Source organism: Perca fluviatilis, chromosome 5 (genome assembly GCF_010015445.1).
Source record: "Perca fluviatilis chromosome 5, GENO_Pfluv_1.0, whole genome shotgun sequence".
NCBI classification, from domain to species: Eukaryota; Metazoa; Chordata; class Actinopteri; order Perciformes; family Percidae; genus Perca; species Perca fluviatilis.
In genome coordinates, this window is record NC_053116.1 from 26,687,404 (window position 1) to 26,706,771 (window position 19,368).

The following is a 19,368-nucleotide window of genomic DNA, read 5'->3' on the forward strand; positions in this document are numbered from 1 at the left end:
AGGATTCACAGAGGACAATGTAGTAGACAAGGCTGAGGATATACAGAGGTCAGAGTTCAATATCCTGGTGGCCTGAGGAAATTATCTTTTTATATAGATGTGTTTTCCTGATGTGTTTTCCTAAAAGCTGGAATAATCTATTGCTGGGCTGGTGAGGAGCCTACATTATCCTACTTGCTCTTTCTCTACCTTCTGGTCCTCATGAGTGGGAAGAGTAGATCTCTGTAGAGCTCTGAGCAGAGCCGACAATCCTCTGGTCTTTACTAGCTGTTAATTTAAGGTGCTGCAGGATTTATTCATGCCTAAGAAACTAGTTCATGGATAAATATGAATAAAGTTCTTTATAAAAGCAACTTCCTGTTTACATCATGTGACTCAGGCTGACATCATCCCAGCTTTTGGTAACTCTTTCTCTCTCTCTCTCTCTCTCTCTCTCTCTCACACACACACACACACACACACACACACACACACACACACACACACACACACACACACACACACACACACACATGGCATTGAGTGTTATGTCAGCTTGTGTTCTGGTCAATGTGGGTAGTGACATCGAGTGACCCTTCATCTGCTGTGTGTGTGTGTGTGTGTGTGTGTGCGCACACACACACACACACGTTACATAACACAACTTATATGTTAGATGTTGTATACAGTACTGAAATCAGAGTGTGCATGAATAATCAGACAGAAGAAAAAAAAAAAAACCCCCCCCCCCCCCCCCCCCCCCCCCCCCCCCCCCCCCCCCCCCCCCCCCCCGAAAGAACTAAAAAAAAAAAACCGGGAGACTATGTCAGTATAGCAGCCATCTGTAGAACGTCACTTTTTTAATGTACAGCTTAACAACCCTGCCTGGCAACTCCTGTCACTCACTGCATTTAGCTTTTTTTTTATGAATTAAGGTTCAATTAGCCATTTTATGTAAATGTAAAATTCTGATACTGTGATAAAACTCAGATTATTTTATTAGCTTTATTAGCAGAATGTGTACAGAGGTTGTATGGACCAACCTTGCTGTGTCTTTTGACACTACTGGCAATATAAATTGATATACATATTCTTTACACATTGACTAGTAAAATCAGATTTTTATTAACTTCAGTATTTAGGTTCTGTTAAATCAAAGGTTCTTGCAGCACTAACAAAAGCTTTATTTTAAGGGGTTTAACTTGAGTCTCAATTTTAATGTTGATCACAATACACTTCAGTATATTGGCATATTTATTTGCTGTAGATGCCGATATATTTAAAATCTGATGTAGTAATTCATGTGGTCACTGCTGCTGCTGAGCTGCACAAAGAAGGAACTAATGCCGAACAGATATTTTTGTAATGGCAACCACTTTGTGCACATCTGTTCAAAATATACAGTGTTTGTTCATTTCTGTGTATTCATATGTATGTGTGTGTGTGTGTTTATTTCTGTGTGTACTTACATTTTAATCAACAGTGACAGCCCTCCTCCGCTTCAGTGAATCTGTGGCTCAGCTTGCCTGATTCATGGTCCTGTTTAAGACACACTAACACACGTTTGTACTTCCATACTTGTGAGGATCCTCATTTACATAATGCACTCTCCCGCTCTAACCTTAACCATCTCAACTACATGCCTAACCCCAACCTAACCTAAACCTTAGGCTGATGGGAAGAAGGGGTGGAGGAGAAGTAAGGATGGCAGAGTTTTCTCTTTCTTCAGGCTAACAGCAAAGCAACTAAGAGGAACAAAATGAGGACCTAATACAGCTGGATTGAAGCAAGCTGAAACTCAGCTGGTGAACTACTTTGCACGTTTTTCAACTGGTTGTTCAACTCAAAATGTGTAATGGCTCCAAAAACAAATCATTAGAACGCAGATAATAAAGAAAAATGTAGCACAGAGTGATTCTGGTAGATTTACGATATGATACTTTGTTGTATCGATTTGCAGTTTGTGGTCACAAACAAATATTGTATAATTGTGAAATACAAATCATACTGCATAATTCATATGGAGGGTTCAGCACTTATCAGCTCCTCATTATCACAGAGAGACAAATAAACCTTTTTAAGACATTTGCAATTGTTCTCCAAGAGGCTGTGCACCTCAGAATGGACTGAAGCGGCTCTGGTGCTTAATTAATATGTTTTAATTTAGTGTTGTTATTTTGTAAGATGATCTCTGAGGCTATTGATGAGCACATTGTTTGTGTCCTATAGTTTCGGTCTTTGAGCAAGATAATAGAGGAAGGAGATTGAGGAAAAGGAGCACTGTCTCTCTCTGATTTAATATCACAGATCTGAAGAACTACCTTTTTTTTTTAAAGGAGTAGTTCAACATCTTTTTTTCTTTGATCTCCTGCTGAGAGTCAGATAGGAAGACACTCTCATGTCTGTAGGTTCAATATGAAGCTCGTCAGCAGCCGGATAGCTTAGCTTAGCACAAAAACTGGAAGCAGAAGGAAACAGCTAGCCTTGGTCTGTCCAAAGGTAAAATAATCTGGCTTGCAGCATCCCTAAAACTCACAAATTAACACATTATATCTTATTATCGTTATGCAAAAACCTGTAAAAGTAAGTGTAAGTGTAAAAACTACAATTTACAGTATCTCCATTGGTTGCCTAGCAACTCCTCACCATGAGGACAAGTCACTGCTCTCAGCCAAGAAATATGCTGTGTTCATGTGGTGTTGGACACATCGGAAAAACAAGTTTCTGAGTTGGAAAATGCACGTGAATGCCTGCTGAAGTCACAACAATAACTCGGAAACTCTGAAAAGGTTTTGGTGCCTGACTTGCTGACTTGACGTCATATGAGTCATCAACATGGCGGGCAAAACTAGATGTTTTATTATCGGTAAGAAACTTTTTATGAATTCACGTATTTTATATAAACTTTTTGTTGTTTGTTGTTGGACTTCTGTGCTAGTCATGGATTGTCTATAACAAACACCATGTTCGAACATAGGGACGCTCATAAGTGTACTTGGTACCAGAGCACCCTAGGCCAACGGTCAATGATCGATTTTATAATCGTTTCATCTGATCTGAGGCCGTATGTTTTGGACCCTCGGGTGAAGAGAGGGGCGGAGCTGTCAACCGATCACCATCTGGTGGTGAGTTGGGTCAGGGGATGGGGGAAGACTCTGGACAGACCTGGTAAGCCCAAACGGGTAGTGCGGGTAAATTGGGAATGTCTGGAGGAGGCCCCTGTCTGACAGACTTTCAACTCACACCTCCGGCGGAGCTTTTCGTGCATCCCTGTGGAGGCATTGAACCCGAGTGGACAATGTTCAAAGTTTCCATTGCTGGTGCGGTGAGCGTTGTGTGGTCTTAGGGTCTTGGGTGCCTCAAGGGGCGGTAACCCACGAACAACATGGTGGACACCGGTGGTCAGGGAAGCCGTCCGACTGAAGAAGGAGTTTTTCTTTCGAGATATGTTATCCCAGAGGACTCGAGGCAGTTGCAGGGTACCGGAGGGCCCGAAGGGGCTGCAGCCTCTGCCGTGAAAGAGGCAAAGCAGCGGGTGTGGGAGAAGTTTGGAGAAGACATGGAGAAGGACTTTCGGTCGGCACCAAAGTGCTTCTGGAAAACTGTTCGCCACCTCAGGAGGGGGAAGCGGGGAACCATCCAAGCTGTGTACAGTAAGGAGGGGACACTGTTGATCTCAACTGAGGAGGTAATAGGGCGGTGGAAGGAGCACTTTGAGGAACTCCTGAATCCAACTAATACGCCCTCTATGTAAGAGGCAGAGCTGGAGGATGATGGGGGATTGTCGTCAATTTCCCAGGCGGAAGTCACTGATGTAGTCAAACAACTCCACAGTGGCAAAGCCCCGGGGATTGATGAGATCCGTCCAGAAATGCTCAAGGCTCTGGGTGTGGAGGGGCTGTCCTGGTTGACATGTCTCTTCAACATTGCATGGAAGTCTGGGACAGTGCCAAAGGAGTGGCAGACTGGGGTGGTGGTTCCCCTTTTTAAAAAGGGGGACCAGAGGGTGTGTGCCAATTACAGGGGTATCACACTTCTCAGCCTCCCTGGTAAAGTCTAATCCAAGGTGCTGGAAAGGAGGGTTCGGCCGATAGTCGAACCTTGGGTTGAAGAGGAACAATGTGGATTCCGTCCTGGTCGTGGAACAATGGACCAGCGCTTCACTCTCGCAAGGATCCTGGAGGGAGCCTGGGAGTATGCCCAACCAGTCTACATGTGTTTTGAGGATTTGGAGAAGGCGTATGACCGGGTCCCCCGGGAGATACTGTGGGAGGTGCTGCGGGAGTATGGGGTGAGGGGGTCTCTTCTCAGGGCCATCCAATCTCTGTACGACCGAAGTGAGAGCTGTGTCTGGGTTCTCGGCAGTAAGTTGGACTCGTTTCAGGTGAGGGTTGGCCTCCGCCACGGCTGCGCTCTGTCACCAATCCTGTTTGTAATATTTATGGACAGGATATCAAGGCGTAGTCGGGGTGGGGAGGGGTTGCAGTTCGGTGGGCTGGGGATCTCATCACTGCTCTTTGCAGATGACGTGGTCCTGATGGCATCATCGGCCTGTGACCTTCAGCACTCACTGGATTGGTTCGCAGCCAAGTGTGAAGCGGCTGGGATGAGGATCAGCACCTCTAAATCTGAGGCCATGGTTCTCAGCAGGAAACCGATGGAATGCCTTCTCCAGGTAGGGAATGAGTCCTTACCCCAAGTGAAGGAGTTCAAGTACCTTGGGGTTTTGTTTGCGAGTGAGGGGACAATGGAGCGGGAGATTGGTCGCAGCGCAGCGGGTGCGGTATTACATTCAATCTATCGCACCGTTGTGACGAAAAGAGAGCTGAGCCAGAAGGCAAAGTAGTATTTATTAGCATTCAACCTTGATTAACAAGTCAGGTAACGTTAAACATACCTTAAAATACTATGAAAAACTATCAACATTGAGTTTTAACTCTCTGAGTAGTAGCAGTCCACACATCTTAGTTGCATCCATGTTTGTTGTTACAATCAACATTCCGACTTTCCGACTTGAGAGCTTGTGAACACACCGAAATAGGAAGAACGACTTCTGATCTTGGAAACTCGGACCATCTGAGAAGCATATAACATATAACCCCCCATAAAACCACTTTTAAACTTTGGTTTTAGTACACATCAAACAAACAAGATATAACATTAGCTTTAGAGATGCTGGTACTTTTTGTCTTTGGACAGAGTGTCCCCCTGCTTCCAGGCTTTTTGCTTAGCTAAGCTAACCGTCTGCTGGCTGTAGTATGTAACTCTCGGTAAGAAAGGGATTAGGCGGAATTCCAAAAATTCCAAACTATTTATTTTGATAAGCATTTACTCCTACAGTTGCCCAGCAAAACAAGGAAACATCGTATCAAATCAATCTAAATATGGCGTGAAGTGAAATGGCTGTCAGCTGTTTGCTAACATATCATAACCAATGGTATTGTTTTGTGTTTTGTATGTTACTTCTCCATAATATATTGTGGAGAATAATTTCCTTTTCTATTTCTATAGACTGCTATGGACACATATTCAAATATGTTAATTCACTACATTGTTGTCCAAGCGGTGCCTTTGAGTATTTAGTCTATGTTTTCTAAATGGCTCATTACTGTTCAAAACATTGTACTGTATCCATGGAAGAAAAACTAACCCTGACAATCACATTCAGATAATTAATTAGGTGGTCATGTGTGGTGGTGGGACAGTGCAGAAAATGAACTTGTTTGTATAACTGCAAAGATTCACACAACATAATGTGGTGCTTGTAGAGTACAGCCAACTCACCACTGCTGCGAGTTTCTATTATTGCAGAACACAACTACAACAATTAAATTATTACCATTTTACAGCCTTATGCAGAGTGTACAATATACAGTCAAACAACTGCAAAATATTTGGGAGGAATTTGGTTTTTCCCCCTGTAACTCTAGAGTTCACAAACAGATTATCAGTGAGCTGATTGACAATAAATTAGTAGATTTTAGACTCTCATTTTTTTAGTGTCTTTAAACCATTCATTACACTGATAGTCTTTCCTTCTGTCTGTCTCATCTTCATCTGTCCCTCTTTTCTTTTTCTCCATCTCCTCTTTACTCTCCTATCTTTCCTTTCCTTCACTTCTCTCTTTTTTGCGGTTTCATAATCTGTTCCTCATCCTTCTTCCTTGTTTTCCTACTCTACTCTTATTTTTGTCTCTCTGCCCTTCTGTGATTTAGTTACTCTAATCCTTTACTTCATAAAATGTTCGGTTGCAGTTTTCCAAGCCAAAGTTAAAACCCAGAGAATAGTTTAATAATGTTTATTAATAAACATTATTTCTCCTCCATCACAAAACAATTGTCCTGTGCAAATTTTACATTTAGCCACCTACAACTCCTGATGAAAGGCATATGGTTCAGGTGTTATGTGGCAACTGATAAAGTTGTGAAAACATAAAGAAAGGTTGTGCTGACCTTTTTAAATGTTTTCATTGCTGTCTTCTATTGGTCAAGCACCTGCCTTTAAGGGCATTTGCATGTGCGCGATTCATGCATTCTTTAACTGATATTATTACGTCTCAAACTCAGAAGCAGGATAGCAGAAATGCGTTGTGTTCTGGCTCTTTAAGATTGCAGCTTACTAACGTAGATTTAAGTCTGGAAAAATACCCTTTAGTTTTGATTCAGCTTGGCCATAAATAGCAATAATTTAGCAAATGCTACCGTGACTCGCTTCCTCTCTAAATTACTGAACCTTAGTAACAACTACATGTATTACTGTATGATAAAACCAGACATTTATTTATTCTGAAAATAACTTTGTTCGACAGTTCAGGAGATGTTTCCAGAACAGCAGTCATGTTTTCCTGGTGGAACAGGGTTGAAAAAGTAAGGTAAGGCTTAGTAAGCCCAGCATGTTGTGCATTTGGCCAGTCAAGTGTAGGAACGGTTCATGGTGATTTCTGAATGCAAGAAAGACCTGCATCTATACAGCTCAATCTCATAAGTGGTAATTGTGGTTTAGCCAGCTAGGCTAATAGGTTGATCAATAAAACGTTAATGATAGGGAGGATAAGGCTTATTGGCATGTCTCAGATCCCTTAATCTATTTATAGTAACAGCACAACTGTTTTTTTTTTAACCTAAACCTTACAGTTATTGACTCCTCCTGACTGAAAACATGCTCCACATTCTCTATGTATCCGAAAACATCATCTGGGTCATTTTGTTTGTCCTCTGTACAGAGACTGTGAGCTCTCTTGGCTTCGTCCACCCACATTTCTTGTCCAGCTCCCAAAAGAGTGGATTTGGGAGCTTACAGGATGCACTGCTCCTCCTTAAATCAATTAAGCTGCTTCATTTTCTCTCTGCTTTGTGTGCCTGGGCCTGTGTTGTTTAAGGAAATGGAGGACAAATGGACACGTCACATCCTCCTGCCTTCACTACAAACGTAGCCATTGGCAATTAACTAGAAGAACATGGACGTACAGTGTTCGTATAGTGTTCATGCCATTTTCCATAGTTTTCTTACAGGACTTCATTTAGGCCTATACTTTGGGATTACCACTCACACAACACCACTCACTGCCATGTTGTAAGTTGCTAAAGCCAGTAAAACCAAATTTAGGCAGCATGGGTGGAACCTGAGCGGAGGTGTTGCTGGATGAGCATTATGTCAATCAAGGTAAACTCCCAAACATGTTTGCCACTTTGAGGCTAAATGTGGTTTTAAAGTAGCAACAATTTTAATATTGCCACCAAAACACACCTAAGAAGAGTTTAAATTAGCTATTGAGACCCTACATACTTACAGAAAGAAATGTAGGCCTACTGGAACTATCTTTTTATATTCAAACAAAATGTGAACTTATAAAACCTACTTAAAGAGTCGGTTACACTTTACTTGAAGGTATCTACATAAGAGTGACATTACACTGTCATGAACGTGTCATAAACATTATAATCAAGTCATAAACATAATAATAACATAACGCGTCATTAAGTGTCATTCGGTTTTTGTCATGACAAGTTAGGGTTAGGGTTAAAGTTAGAGTTACGGTTAGGGTTCATGTGTCATGACAGTGTCATGTGTTCATGACACTGTCATGTCACTCTTATGTAGATACCTTCAAGTAAAGTGTTACCAAATAGTCTTTAACACTGCTGCTCACTCACCTTTTATGTGTGCTGCTCTGATTTAAAAGGCATTTGCTGTTTTTAAAAAAAATAGATTTATGATGTATTATTTTGATGTTCCAGTCAAAGGACTTAGCATTCACTGGAGTGCATCAGTGATAAATCCTATTTATCTGACCGGGTATGCTGTACCACAGGCAGTTGTCTTAAGTATCCCAACTTCAAGTCTCATTCGCTGCCCACACATGAAACAAGCCTGGTTTCCATGGCAACGCTATTCCTATCACAGCTGTATCACAAACACAGAAGGAGATTACCATGATGCATTAGTATAGAGGACTTCACTTAGACATGGGAAACATGAACAGTTGTAACCTATACCTCATTCATCCTTTCGGGAAGTGGCTTAAAACCAAACCAAACCAAACACAACAACTCTCTAGCTCTTCAGAATACCAGTATGGGTGTTGTATTTCCCAGTCCATTCCCCAGTTCCAACAGAACAAAGGGTTGTCTTGAGAAGAGGGTTGACAGGGTCCGGGTGTCTCTCTCTTTACACCTCCTGGTCAGCACTCAATCCCACTATAATTCTGTCACACAGCACCATGTGTTACTCACTCACTATCCAGAAACCCTCTGGGGGTGTGAGAAATAAAAGGGATTTAATATTTATTATGTAACATCATTCCATGTGTATTAAAGCTATCATGAGGTTTGTAATAGGGCAGAGGGCAAATACTTACTTTTCTGCCTATACTTAATCCACTCCTGTACCCTGCAGGGAGAAGGGGAGTACATGACAGCGTTAAGTTTCTGATGGGTCTCCATTTAGTTGCTGAATATGATAAATTGCAGCACTGAAACAATAATTATGTATGTATTCATACTTAAAGGGATAGTTAATATATTGAGAAGTAGGGTTGTATCAGGTACTTATCCATAGTCAGTGTATTACCTACAGCAGATGGCGGTCGGCACACATGGCCTCCCTTCCTGAACTCTCTTTTTCTCAAGCGGCCAAACAAACGCGCTCCTCTTCTCTCTCCCTACTGACAACCAGAGGCAAACAAGTACATGTAACTCTCGGATTAATTATTTTTGATACACTCTGTATTCACTTTCATCTGATAACTTCACCGCTAAACTCTCCTCTGCTCCGACATACAGCCGTCAGCTCACACAAATCTGCAAAATGTTAAAATGACTTAGTTAAAACTAAAATAACCCAGGTTGAGCTAGCCACAGTAATTACAACTCTTGATGTAACATCGAAATAGTCAAGCCATAATCAAATCCTTTCACTGGAAAGCTTTCAATTTGAAGCTGTGGCAGTGTTTTGTTTTCATTAACAGCATTGCACACATGCACCTGCCCCCAGAAAACTTCTGTATACTGCTCTTGTCCTTGTTTCCATGATTCATTGTGTCACGGACAAACAATTCCATTTGTTTGTCAGTTTAACCTGCATTTGTATAGGTAGAGACTATCCAGGAGTATAGTGGACAAAACAGTAGATAAAGTGGGGCATTTAGGAGGGTCTGCTGATTGTAAATGTGTGTGAAATTAAACCGGTCTGGTCTACAGATTTTTAAAACTTTTTTCATGTAGCCCTTAATCAAGTACAAAGTACATCTTAAAAACACAGAGAATAAGCATGACTTGATCTAACTTTTCAACAATCAGTCGATTATTATAAAATACAGTATGTAAATGATATATGCAGGCCAACACACTGTCTCGACGTAATGAAAGCAGTGTGTAAACCTGCACCTAAATAAATGCATTTAATGTTATCGCTGTAGTTTTTGAACACCTGACAGTTTAGTTGTGTGTTCGTGTAATTGCTTACTCTTCCATGTGCATTGTTTCTATTGTGTGTGTGTGTGTGTTTTATTTGTTGTCTCCATTGTCCTGCAGTAATCTCCATTTTTCAGACACGACCATGTTGATTATAAGCTTCACTCCCAGGTCACAACCTTAAGGCAGTTGGCTGAACTCCAAACAGACAGATACACACACATACGCACGCACTCTTTGTCAGCTGTTCACTTAACAGAGGAGTGGACATTTCAGACCTATGTAAACAACACGAGGATGGAAGAAGAATGTTGGATTGGATGGAGGCAGGTGTGTGTGTTCATGTTTGCTTCAGAGGCTCTTATCAGTGTTAAACAGCTCTGAGTCGTGTTGCTTGTTGACCTTAACAGGTCATCACCCAGTTACTGTGATGGCCCACCACTCAGCTTACACCAGTTAACAATTAGGAGCCAGACAAAGACATGACCATTGTAGAAAAATCTATATTTACACGGCAGCTGAGTTCTTCATCTGAAGCAGCTGGGCTATTTTACAGTATGAAAGGACCATAGCAGTGATTTTGGTCTATTTACTAAGAATCAGGAACATTTTACATTACTGCTGAATATTTGCAAACCATGCTGAAATGTTTCACATTTTTGAATGTGTTTTTCCTACCTTAAAGGAAGGGATGCACAGTAGTAAAATCTAATTCCAGGCTCTTGTTTGAATTTTATAATTCATCACAGTAGGTTTGCTGTTATAATTGTTTTGCAGTTTGCAACTTCAACTGCATTACTGCTGTTTTACAGCCGTGAGGCAGTATTTAGCTCAGGCACATTGGTGCTAAATGAAAAGTCTGCAGATTATCAAAGTCAGTGGGATTCATCGTCTGAGAACCATGAATGTCTGTGCATCATTTCATGGCACTCCATCAAATAGTTGTTGCGATATTTCAGTCTGTAAAATATAATATGTGACACAGTAATTAGGTTTATGACTAAATAAGTGCTAAACCCCCCACAAATTTCAACATCATGATGGTGCTAGATATATATAGTCAGAGGATCGCCAAAGTCAGTAGGATTCATCCTTTGGGGACCACGAATGTCTTTATAAAATCTCTGGACTAAAGTTGTGGACCAACATTGTCTCTAGAGCCATGGCGCTAGCATGGTTAAAATGTATGCACACTTGATGTTCATTGTGATGGATTACAGAGCAAATTGATCTTTGTACTTAGTACAGAAATAAATGAAAGCCAGTGGCTGCCTGAAAAAAAAATGCATTCTAACGTCTAAATTTGCATGCAATAATAAATTGCCAGCATTTGAATAAAATATACAACACATGCAAGTATAAATGTAAATGGACTGCATTTATGTAGCGCTTTTCTAGTCTTAACGACTACTCAAAGCGCTTTTACACAGTACAGGCACCATTCACACACACATTCATACACTGTTGGCCAAGGCTGCCCTACAAGATACCATCTGCTCATCAGATAAACATTCACACACCTATGGCGCAGCATCTTGAGTAATTTGGGGTTCAGTGTCTTGCCCAAGGGCACTTCGACATGGGACTGCAGGGCCAGGGATTGAACCACCTTTCTGATTGGTATACAATTGCTCTACCACCTGTCTAGTAGTTATGGAGCTAAAACTTGCAAAAACAAACTGGTGGTTTGGGCTAAAGTCACCATTGCCAGGAGCGTCTATAATCCCTGTGTGAAAATGTCTGTCTGATTGGCTTGCTGCCTTTCAGAAGTGTGTGTACTACTTCAGGTCTCTACTGCAGGCCGCGTGTGTGGGCGTGAAGTCTGAGTGCGCGTGTTACTGTTGTCGTCGTCAGTGTCTCACAGTGGGCATGAATGTGTCTGTTTGAGTCTTTGTGCATGCTGTCCATGTGCGCCTTTTGTGTTTGTGTCCTTTAAATCAACAAGATAAGTGCTTAGCTTAATGGGCTTTAAAACCTGCCAACTCACTAACCTTTTGAATTGTGGGAAACTGAGAGAGAGACATACACAGAGAGAAAGAGAGGGAGTTTGTGTGGGAGAGAGAGAGAGAGAGAGAGAGAGAGAGAGAGAGAGAGGAGGGGGAGAAAATTCATATGTAGGAAAGTGCAAGGTGTTTCTGTGAGAGAGAAAGAAAATGGAGGTGAGAAAGTGAAATAATGTGTGTGGAAATGTCCAAATTCAGGGCAGACACAGTGTTGCCATGGAAACATGCTGATGATGCAGCAGGACGTACACTATGACTGAAGAGTTTTCGTCTCTTAGGTGAGGTTTTTTTGGCCCTGAAATATATTTTTTGGCAACATCTTTATTGCGTATCATTGCTTTGATGTTTCTGTACTAATTTTCCCAGAGATCATCTGTCAATCAAACTACTGTGACAATACTGTCAGATCTTTTGAGTTTCTTTCTGTGTGATAATCACTGCTCATGCTAAGGACCCAGTGCTTCTTTTTATTCCAAACTACTAGTATCACTTCCTGTGCTGTGTTTATGAGGAGGATATGCATCATATTATGGCCCCACCGTCCAAAGCATAAGGGCTATAATTTCATACGGGTCTTCTCCACCGACATACCTCCATAAAAGGCCGGTGTTGTCATGTTTCCCAATGCTGCTGCTGAATGAAAACCTTGAGCTCTCAAAAGATATCTTACAAAAGTTTTTTGTTTGAGGTTTGAATGTTTTTTTTCTGTTAATGCTACAGTTTGACCATGAAACATGCTAAAAAAATAAAGAACAAGATAGATACAAGAATTTTAAATGAAGAAAAAACATGAAAATCACAAGTTTTGTGTTTTTCCAGCATCAGTGAAAAACTATGACTTTAAGACGCATATCATATCTTAAAGTATGCACGGTATACCAATGTATTCAACAACAGAATATGTTAAATTGTATATATATATATGGATATTTTTACTCATACAAGAAAATTACATTTTCCCTCTTATAATCACTTTTTCAAACATCCATAAAGATTTGCATAAGTGTGTAGTTAAAAAAACATGCTATGAACACAAATGACAGCAAACTTGTGGTTTACACTTTATAAATGATTATTGTTTTCTTAAAAAAAAATTAAATGGTTGTATATACTGTAGATCATGTTGTTGAGTCTCAGAAACCTGGACCAATGACATATTAAGGCTCCTACTCACTAAATGGGACATGACACAAATATACCTACAGCCAGACATTTACTCCACCTACTCGTGAGATCCACTTCTGTCCTTGCATGTAGATTTCAGATTTCAGTATTCCAGTCAGTATGTCCTCTCGTGGTGATGTGAAAATCAAATCTCACAGGCGAAATTTCTTGACAGTACCATGCTTATGTTTTATGTTCAATTTAGGTTTTTGCAACAGGATTAGATCAACACTGAAACTGTGGGTATTGTGAAGCGACAGAAGTGTCATGAATAACAGCAATGCATTCTCAGACATTTTTTGACACTTTGTTGAAGACCTGATTTTATTTAGTCAGCAGGAGGCTGTGGATCTGATCAAAGTCAAGTCAAAGAGTTTGCTTTAACAAAAAAGAAACCCGTTGCCATGCCAACTGTTATAATAACCAAGGAAAATATTTTCTTTGTTGTGCCTTACACCTGTTTGCCTACTTGCCTCTTATTTTGGCAACCCTGAGCACATTATTTGGCCCACAGTGAATTTCTTTGGTAAAGTATGGGTAAACTTAGATGTCTAAACTTTTCTCTTTCTTTTATTTTCTCTCTCTCTCTATACAGGAAACAGTAGAATATGCCTTCCTGATCATTTTCACAATAGAAACATTTTTGAAGATTATTGCCTACGGCCTGGTCATGCACCAAAACTCCTACGTCAGAAACGGCTGGAACATGCTGGACTTTGTCATTGTCATAGTGGGGTGAGTTCATACTAGGTAGCACATAATATGTATGTGCAAACATACACAGTCAAAGGCATAAACACATACACACACACACACAGTTAAATTATTTCTTCCATACTCACACTATCGTTTATACAGCCCCTCATGTACTTTGACACAGACACACAAACACACACACAGACACACACACACACACACACGCATATATATATATATATATATATATATATATATATCTATATATATATATATGAATTGCACAAGGATCTTAACTCACATTTAGCTGTTTATCATTTGCGTGGCTCATCAGCTTATCATTCTCGTCATGTCCAGTAGTAAGATGGCAGTAATGTTTCGGCACATGCACACATGTGCACGCACACGCGCACACACACACACACACACACACACACACACACACACACACACACACACACACACACACACACACACATATACAGTACACACATGGCCTTGTTAAGAGTGATGGTTTATCAGTAGACCACCTGGCCCCAGTAGGACTTTGATGTAAACTGTAATGAGGTGTGAAAAACTAAAGGTAAATATGCACAGACACACACATAGAGCATGTATATAAGAACACACACAGGTACACAGAGACGGCTACAAAGATGACACGTGACTTTCTTTTTTACTTTCTGTCTCTTGCTTTCATGTGTTTTGCTCTGTTTTCATGAGAGCTTTATCACTGCTCTCTTCTCCTTTATTCTCAAACCTCTGTCTCACTTTCACTTTCTTCTCTCCATCAGGTTGTTCAGTGTGGTTCTAGAGATGATAACCAAGGACGCTGACTCTGGCGGCCAGTCTGGGGGCAAACCTGGGGGGTTTGATGTCAAGGCCCTCAGAGCCTTTCGCGTGCTACGACCCCTTCGCCTTGTCTCTGGAGTTCCTAGTGAGTTAACGGAGAGCTATTTTTCGGTCTTAAGCTTAAGGTTTTAAACAATCTCAAGTCAATACTGGAGTCTGCATACTGCAAGATGTGAGACATTTAAAAAGGGGTCATGTCACCAAAACTCTCTGTGTACTAATAACAGCAATAACAGTGTAAATAAAGGTGCAATACAGCTAACAAGAGAGTGAGACAGCTGTCAATCAAGTACGGTGTGTATTATAAAGAAATTGTAAACTTCCCTTCCCGCAAAGAAAACATCAGCTTAGTCCCTACTGTTCTGCCCCGATTCCTTTATCACCTAGGAGATAGTGCTCGCTCTATAATTTCTGTTCAGGTCATATTTGACCTTACATAAAGTTGTACTAACGTGTCTGCATTCTTTGAGTTGCCATAGCAATGGATCATCCACCAGTATCTCGGTGGAAAGGACCTCTGGGAAAGATTAACTGAGCTGAGACAACATTTACAGTTTTATTCTGGTTTAACATTTGTCTTTGACGGACGGTATGTGCAGTTTAATTAAGCTGTGATATTTCGGCGTGTTTGCTGATGCCACAGAAGCCGATTTGATGGCTTGTATGCCTACTCAGAGATCTCATGAGGCGTTGAGAGATATAGATAATGTTCTGGAGTTAGAGGGGAGAAATTCTTGCAAGGCTTTTGACTGAATAAGGAAAACATTACATGTCATTTAGCTGATGCTTTTATCCAAAGCGACTTCCATTTAAGTGCTTTCAACCTTGAAGGTAAAAGCACCAGTGCAAGTACTTCTTAGCCTCAAATAAGCAAAATTACAAAGAATTATATGAATATATATATATATATTTCTGTCTATGTTACCTCTGACCTGGACTTTTGTATGTGTCTGCAGGTTTACAGGTGGTTTTAAACTCCATTATTAAAGCCATGGTTCCCTTGCTTCACATTGCTCTGCTGGTCCTCTTTGTAATTATCATCTACGCCATCATCGGCCTGGAGCTCTTCATTGGCAAAATGCATGCCACATGCTACGTGATACAAACAGGTATGGTAGTGCCTATAGTTTTAGGTTTAATTTGAATTTGTTATCATTCTGTCTGAATCCCCCCCCAGCTACATTATAAACAAACATATACATCTCTTCTTAGGATAGATACAGGACTTATTCCCTGATTAATCAATGGACACATCTACCTTGTATGTGAATGGTGGCAAGCTGCTGAAAACAGGACAGAACAACAGATGGTGGATTAAATCCAGTGATTAAATGACTAATATCTGGCTATTATGTAAACAGGCTTGACCTTTACTCCAGCTTCCAACATGGCAGAATTATTCAAGAAGTACTTACTGTATACACACACACACACACACACACACACACACACACACACACACACACAAACACACACAGAGTACACAAAAATGTTGGTAGTTACTGAGGAATGAATGAGGAACAAATGAGGAATGACGGATTAGTTCCTGTATGACTGGGACTCAAGCACTAATGATTAGTTACTGATAAACAGACTGGGAGTTACTGTATTATTGAATCATTAGGTAATAGTAAGTTCATCAGAAGTTCAATTCAATTCAATTCAATTTTATTTATAGTATCAAATCATAAGTTATCTCGAGACACTTTACAGATAGAGTAGGTCTAGACCACACTCTATAAATTCCAAAATCCCAACAATTACAGTAATTCCCTCAAGAGCAAGCATTAGCAGTGGCTATTGCGACAGTGGCAAGGAAAAAACTCCCTTTTAGGAAGAAACCTCGGCAGACCCAGACTCTTGGTAGGCGGTGTCTGACGGGGCCGGTTGGGGGTGTGATGAACAGTAGCAAATAATAGTCACATTAAAGATAATGGAACAGTGACTTCGAAGGTCATCGTGGAAGTTCATGTCATAGCAGGGCACATCGTGTCATACTGAGTAGTGCAGTCTCCTATACCTGATCCTGACTACTCTGTACGTATGAACATCACAAGTTACTGATAAACAAATGAGGAATGACTGGTTAATTAATGAGAACTTCCTGAATGACTGGGACTCAAGCACTTATGATTAGTTACTGATAAACAGACCGGGAGTTACGGTATTAATGAATCATGAGGTAATAGCTAAAATTCTCTTGGGGGAATTACTGGAAATGTTGGGTCTTTGTAAATTATAGAGTGTGGTCTAGACCTACTCTATCTGTAAAGTGTCTTGAGATAACTCGTGTTATGATTTGATACTATAAATAAAATTGAATTGAATTGAATTGTAAGTTCATGAGAAGTTACTGAAGAACAAATGAGGAATGACTGGTTAAAGATAAGAAGTTCCTGAATGACTTATTTATTCAAAAGGAAACACAATGCTTCACTAATGGTAGTTAATGGTTAAGTAATCATTTGTTAATGATTAACCACTCAGTATGATGCATTACTTTATTTGCAGGTACATACAATGCTTCACTTATGGTAGTTACTGGTTATCAGAGGTGGAAAAAGTACTAAAATATTGTACTCAAGTAAAAGTACAAATACTTTGATTAAACATTACTCAAGTACAAGTAAAAATACCTATCTGAAAAATTACTCAAGTAAAAGTAATAAGTAACTCATTTAAAATGTACTTTAAGTAAAAGTTACTTGGTTAAATTTTTTTTTTGGGGGGGGCGATCTCTCCCATGTAGAGAAAATAGGACAAGGGGTCATAAATCCAAAACTATTTTTGTTTTTAATTAAAGACAAATCTATACAAGGGTATAAACATCTATACAAATGTATACACATGTAATAACAACATAACCCATGTCACACATTATTTAAGACCCTTCGAAAGATATAATGTGCAATTTTAGTTCGGACCATCCCATAAAATGTTTTCAAACAATCAATTGAAAGTAAAAGTACCATACATTGTTAGTTCTGAGGGCCATCCTTCTTTTCTTCACAAACAAACAACAGTTATAATGCAAATCAAGGCCAAATCACGTGTTTCTCGCCATAAATGGGTTAGACCCATAGACTGTTAATTACAGTATCTCACAAAAGTGAGTACACCCCTCACATTTTAGTAAATATTTAATTATATCTTTTAATGGGACAAGACTGAAGAAATTACACTTTGCTACAATAAAGTATTAAGTGTCCAGCTTGTATAACAGTGTAAATGTGCTGTCCCCTCAAAATAACTCAACACACAGCCATTAATATCTAAACTGCTGGCAACTAAAGTCAGTCCACCCCTATGTTAAATTCCCATAGAGGCAGGAAGATGTTTATTATAAAGGCCAGTTATTTCATGGATCCAGGATACTATGCATCCTGATAAAGTTCCCTTGGCCTTTGGAATTAAAATCTGCCTATGGGAATTTAACATTGGGGTGTACTGACTTTTGTTGCCAGCAGTTTAGACATTAATGGCTGTGTGTTGAGTTATTTTGAGGGGACAGCACATTTACACTGTTATACAAGCTGTACACTTAATACTTTACATTGGAGCAACGTGTAATTGCTTCAGTGTTGTCCCATTAAAAGATATAATGAAATAGTTACTAAAATATGAGGGGTGTACTCACTTTTGTGAGATACTGTATATTAATATAAACAGACCCTAATGTTCAGAGCCCAGACTATAGCAGCTAGCTTCTACACACCTAAGTAGCCCATATGAGCTAATTAGATGTATGTGAATTAATTTAGCCAGTCTCCTACATACGTAGGTTGTCCTGGCAGGGGTGGGTAATTCATTTTCCCAAGGGGCCACATGAGAAACAGGGACTGTTGTGGAGGGTCGGACCAATAGGCTAAACTTAATTCTGCTCAATATTAATTTTATGTCAGGCGACACGTTCTCAAACGTCTCTTTTTTTCTCTGGGAATATTAGCGCAGCAGAGTCCACCAAACACTCTTTAATAAACTCCCCTTCAGAAAATGGCTTACTGTTTTGGCGACTTTGTAGTTTGTCACAAAGCTGGTCTTGACTGCTGCATCACTAGGATGACTTGTTGCTTTTGCAGCATAATTATCTAGCCAAGCTTCAGATGTCGGTGGGCACTCTGCATCAGTCAAGTCATTTTTGAGGGATAACAGCTCATTTACGTCCATGCTCACATTTCCCACTCAGTTCCAGGTCCGACATCCATGGGTCCAACGGTGCAGTTCTTCTTCTACTACTTTTTAATTGCGATTTACAACCAGAGAAGAAGAAGCTGCATACGTTCGCGCAAAATAAACGAAAATAAAGAATGCTGCTGCATTCAGGGTGCATTACAGTCTATGGTCTGATGTAGTCATTCAGGGCTCGATGTTTTTTCTTCCTTTCGTCTTTTTTTTTTTTTTACTCAGTAACGGATGGGATTTATAATGTAGCGAAATACAATCCTTCACTCCAAATGTAATCAAGTACATTTTAAAATACCGATTTTAAAAACTACTTAAAAAATACAAAATACACAAAAAAACTACTCAATACAGTAACGTGAGTACATGTATTTCGTTACTTTCCACCTCTGCTGGTTATGTAATCATTCGCTAAGTATTAACCACTCAGTTAGATGCATTACTTTATTTGCAAGTACTCACAATGCTTCACTAGTGCTTGATTCCCAGTCATTCAGAAACTTCCAGTCGTTCCTCATTCGTTCCACAGTAACTTCTCATTAACTTACCATTACATAACGATTTATTAATACAGACACTCC

General features: G+C 40.0%; 1 protein-coding gene across 14 annotated transcripts in view; it reads left to right on the top strand.

The window, feature by feature from the left end:
* Positions 1-19,368, top strand: part of cacna1db (calcium channel, voltage-dependent, L type, alpha 1D subunit, b) — a 96,121-nt gene that overhangs the window by 28,233 nt on the left and 48,520 nt on the right. For all 14 annotated transcript variants that reach the window (XM_039799756.1, XM_039799761.1, XM_039799753.1 and 11 more), the window contains exons 4-6: positions 13,653-13,792; positions 14,548-14,690; positions 15,562-15,714. In XM_039799756.1, coding sequence (XP_039655690.1) covers positions 13,653-13,792; positions 14,548-14,690; positions 15,562-15,714 — 436 coding nt within the window. The remainder of the gene's footprint in view (positions 1-13,652; positions 13,793-14,547; positions 14,691-15,561; positions 15,715-19,368) is intronic.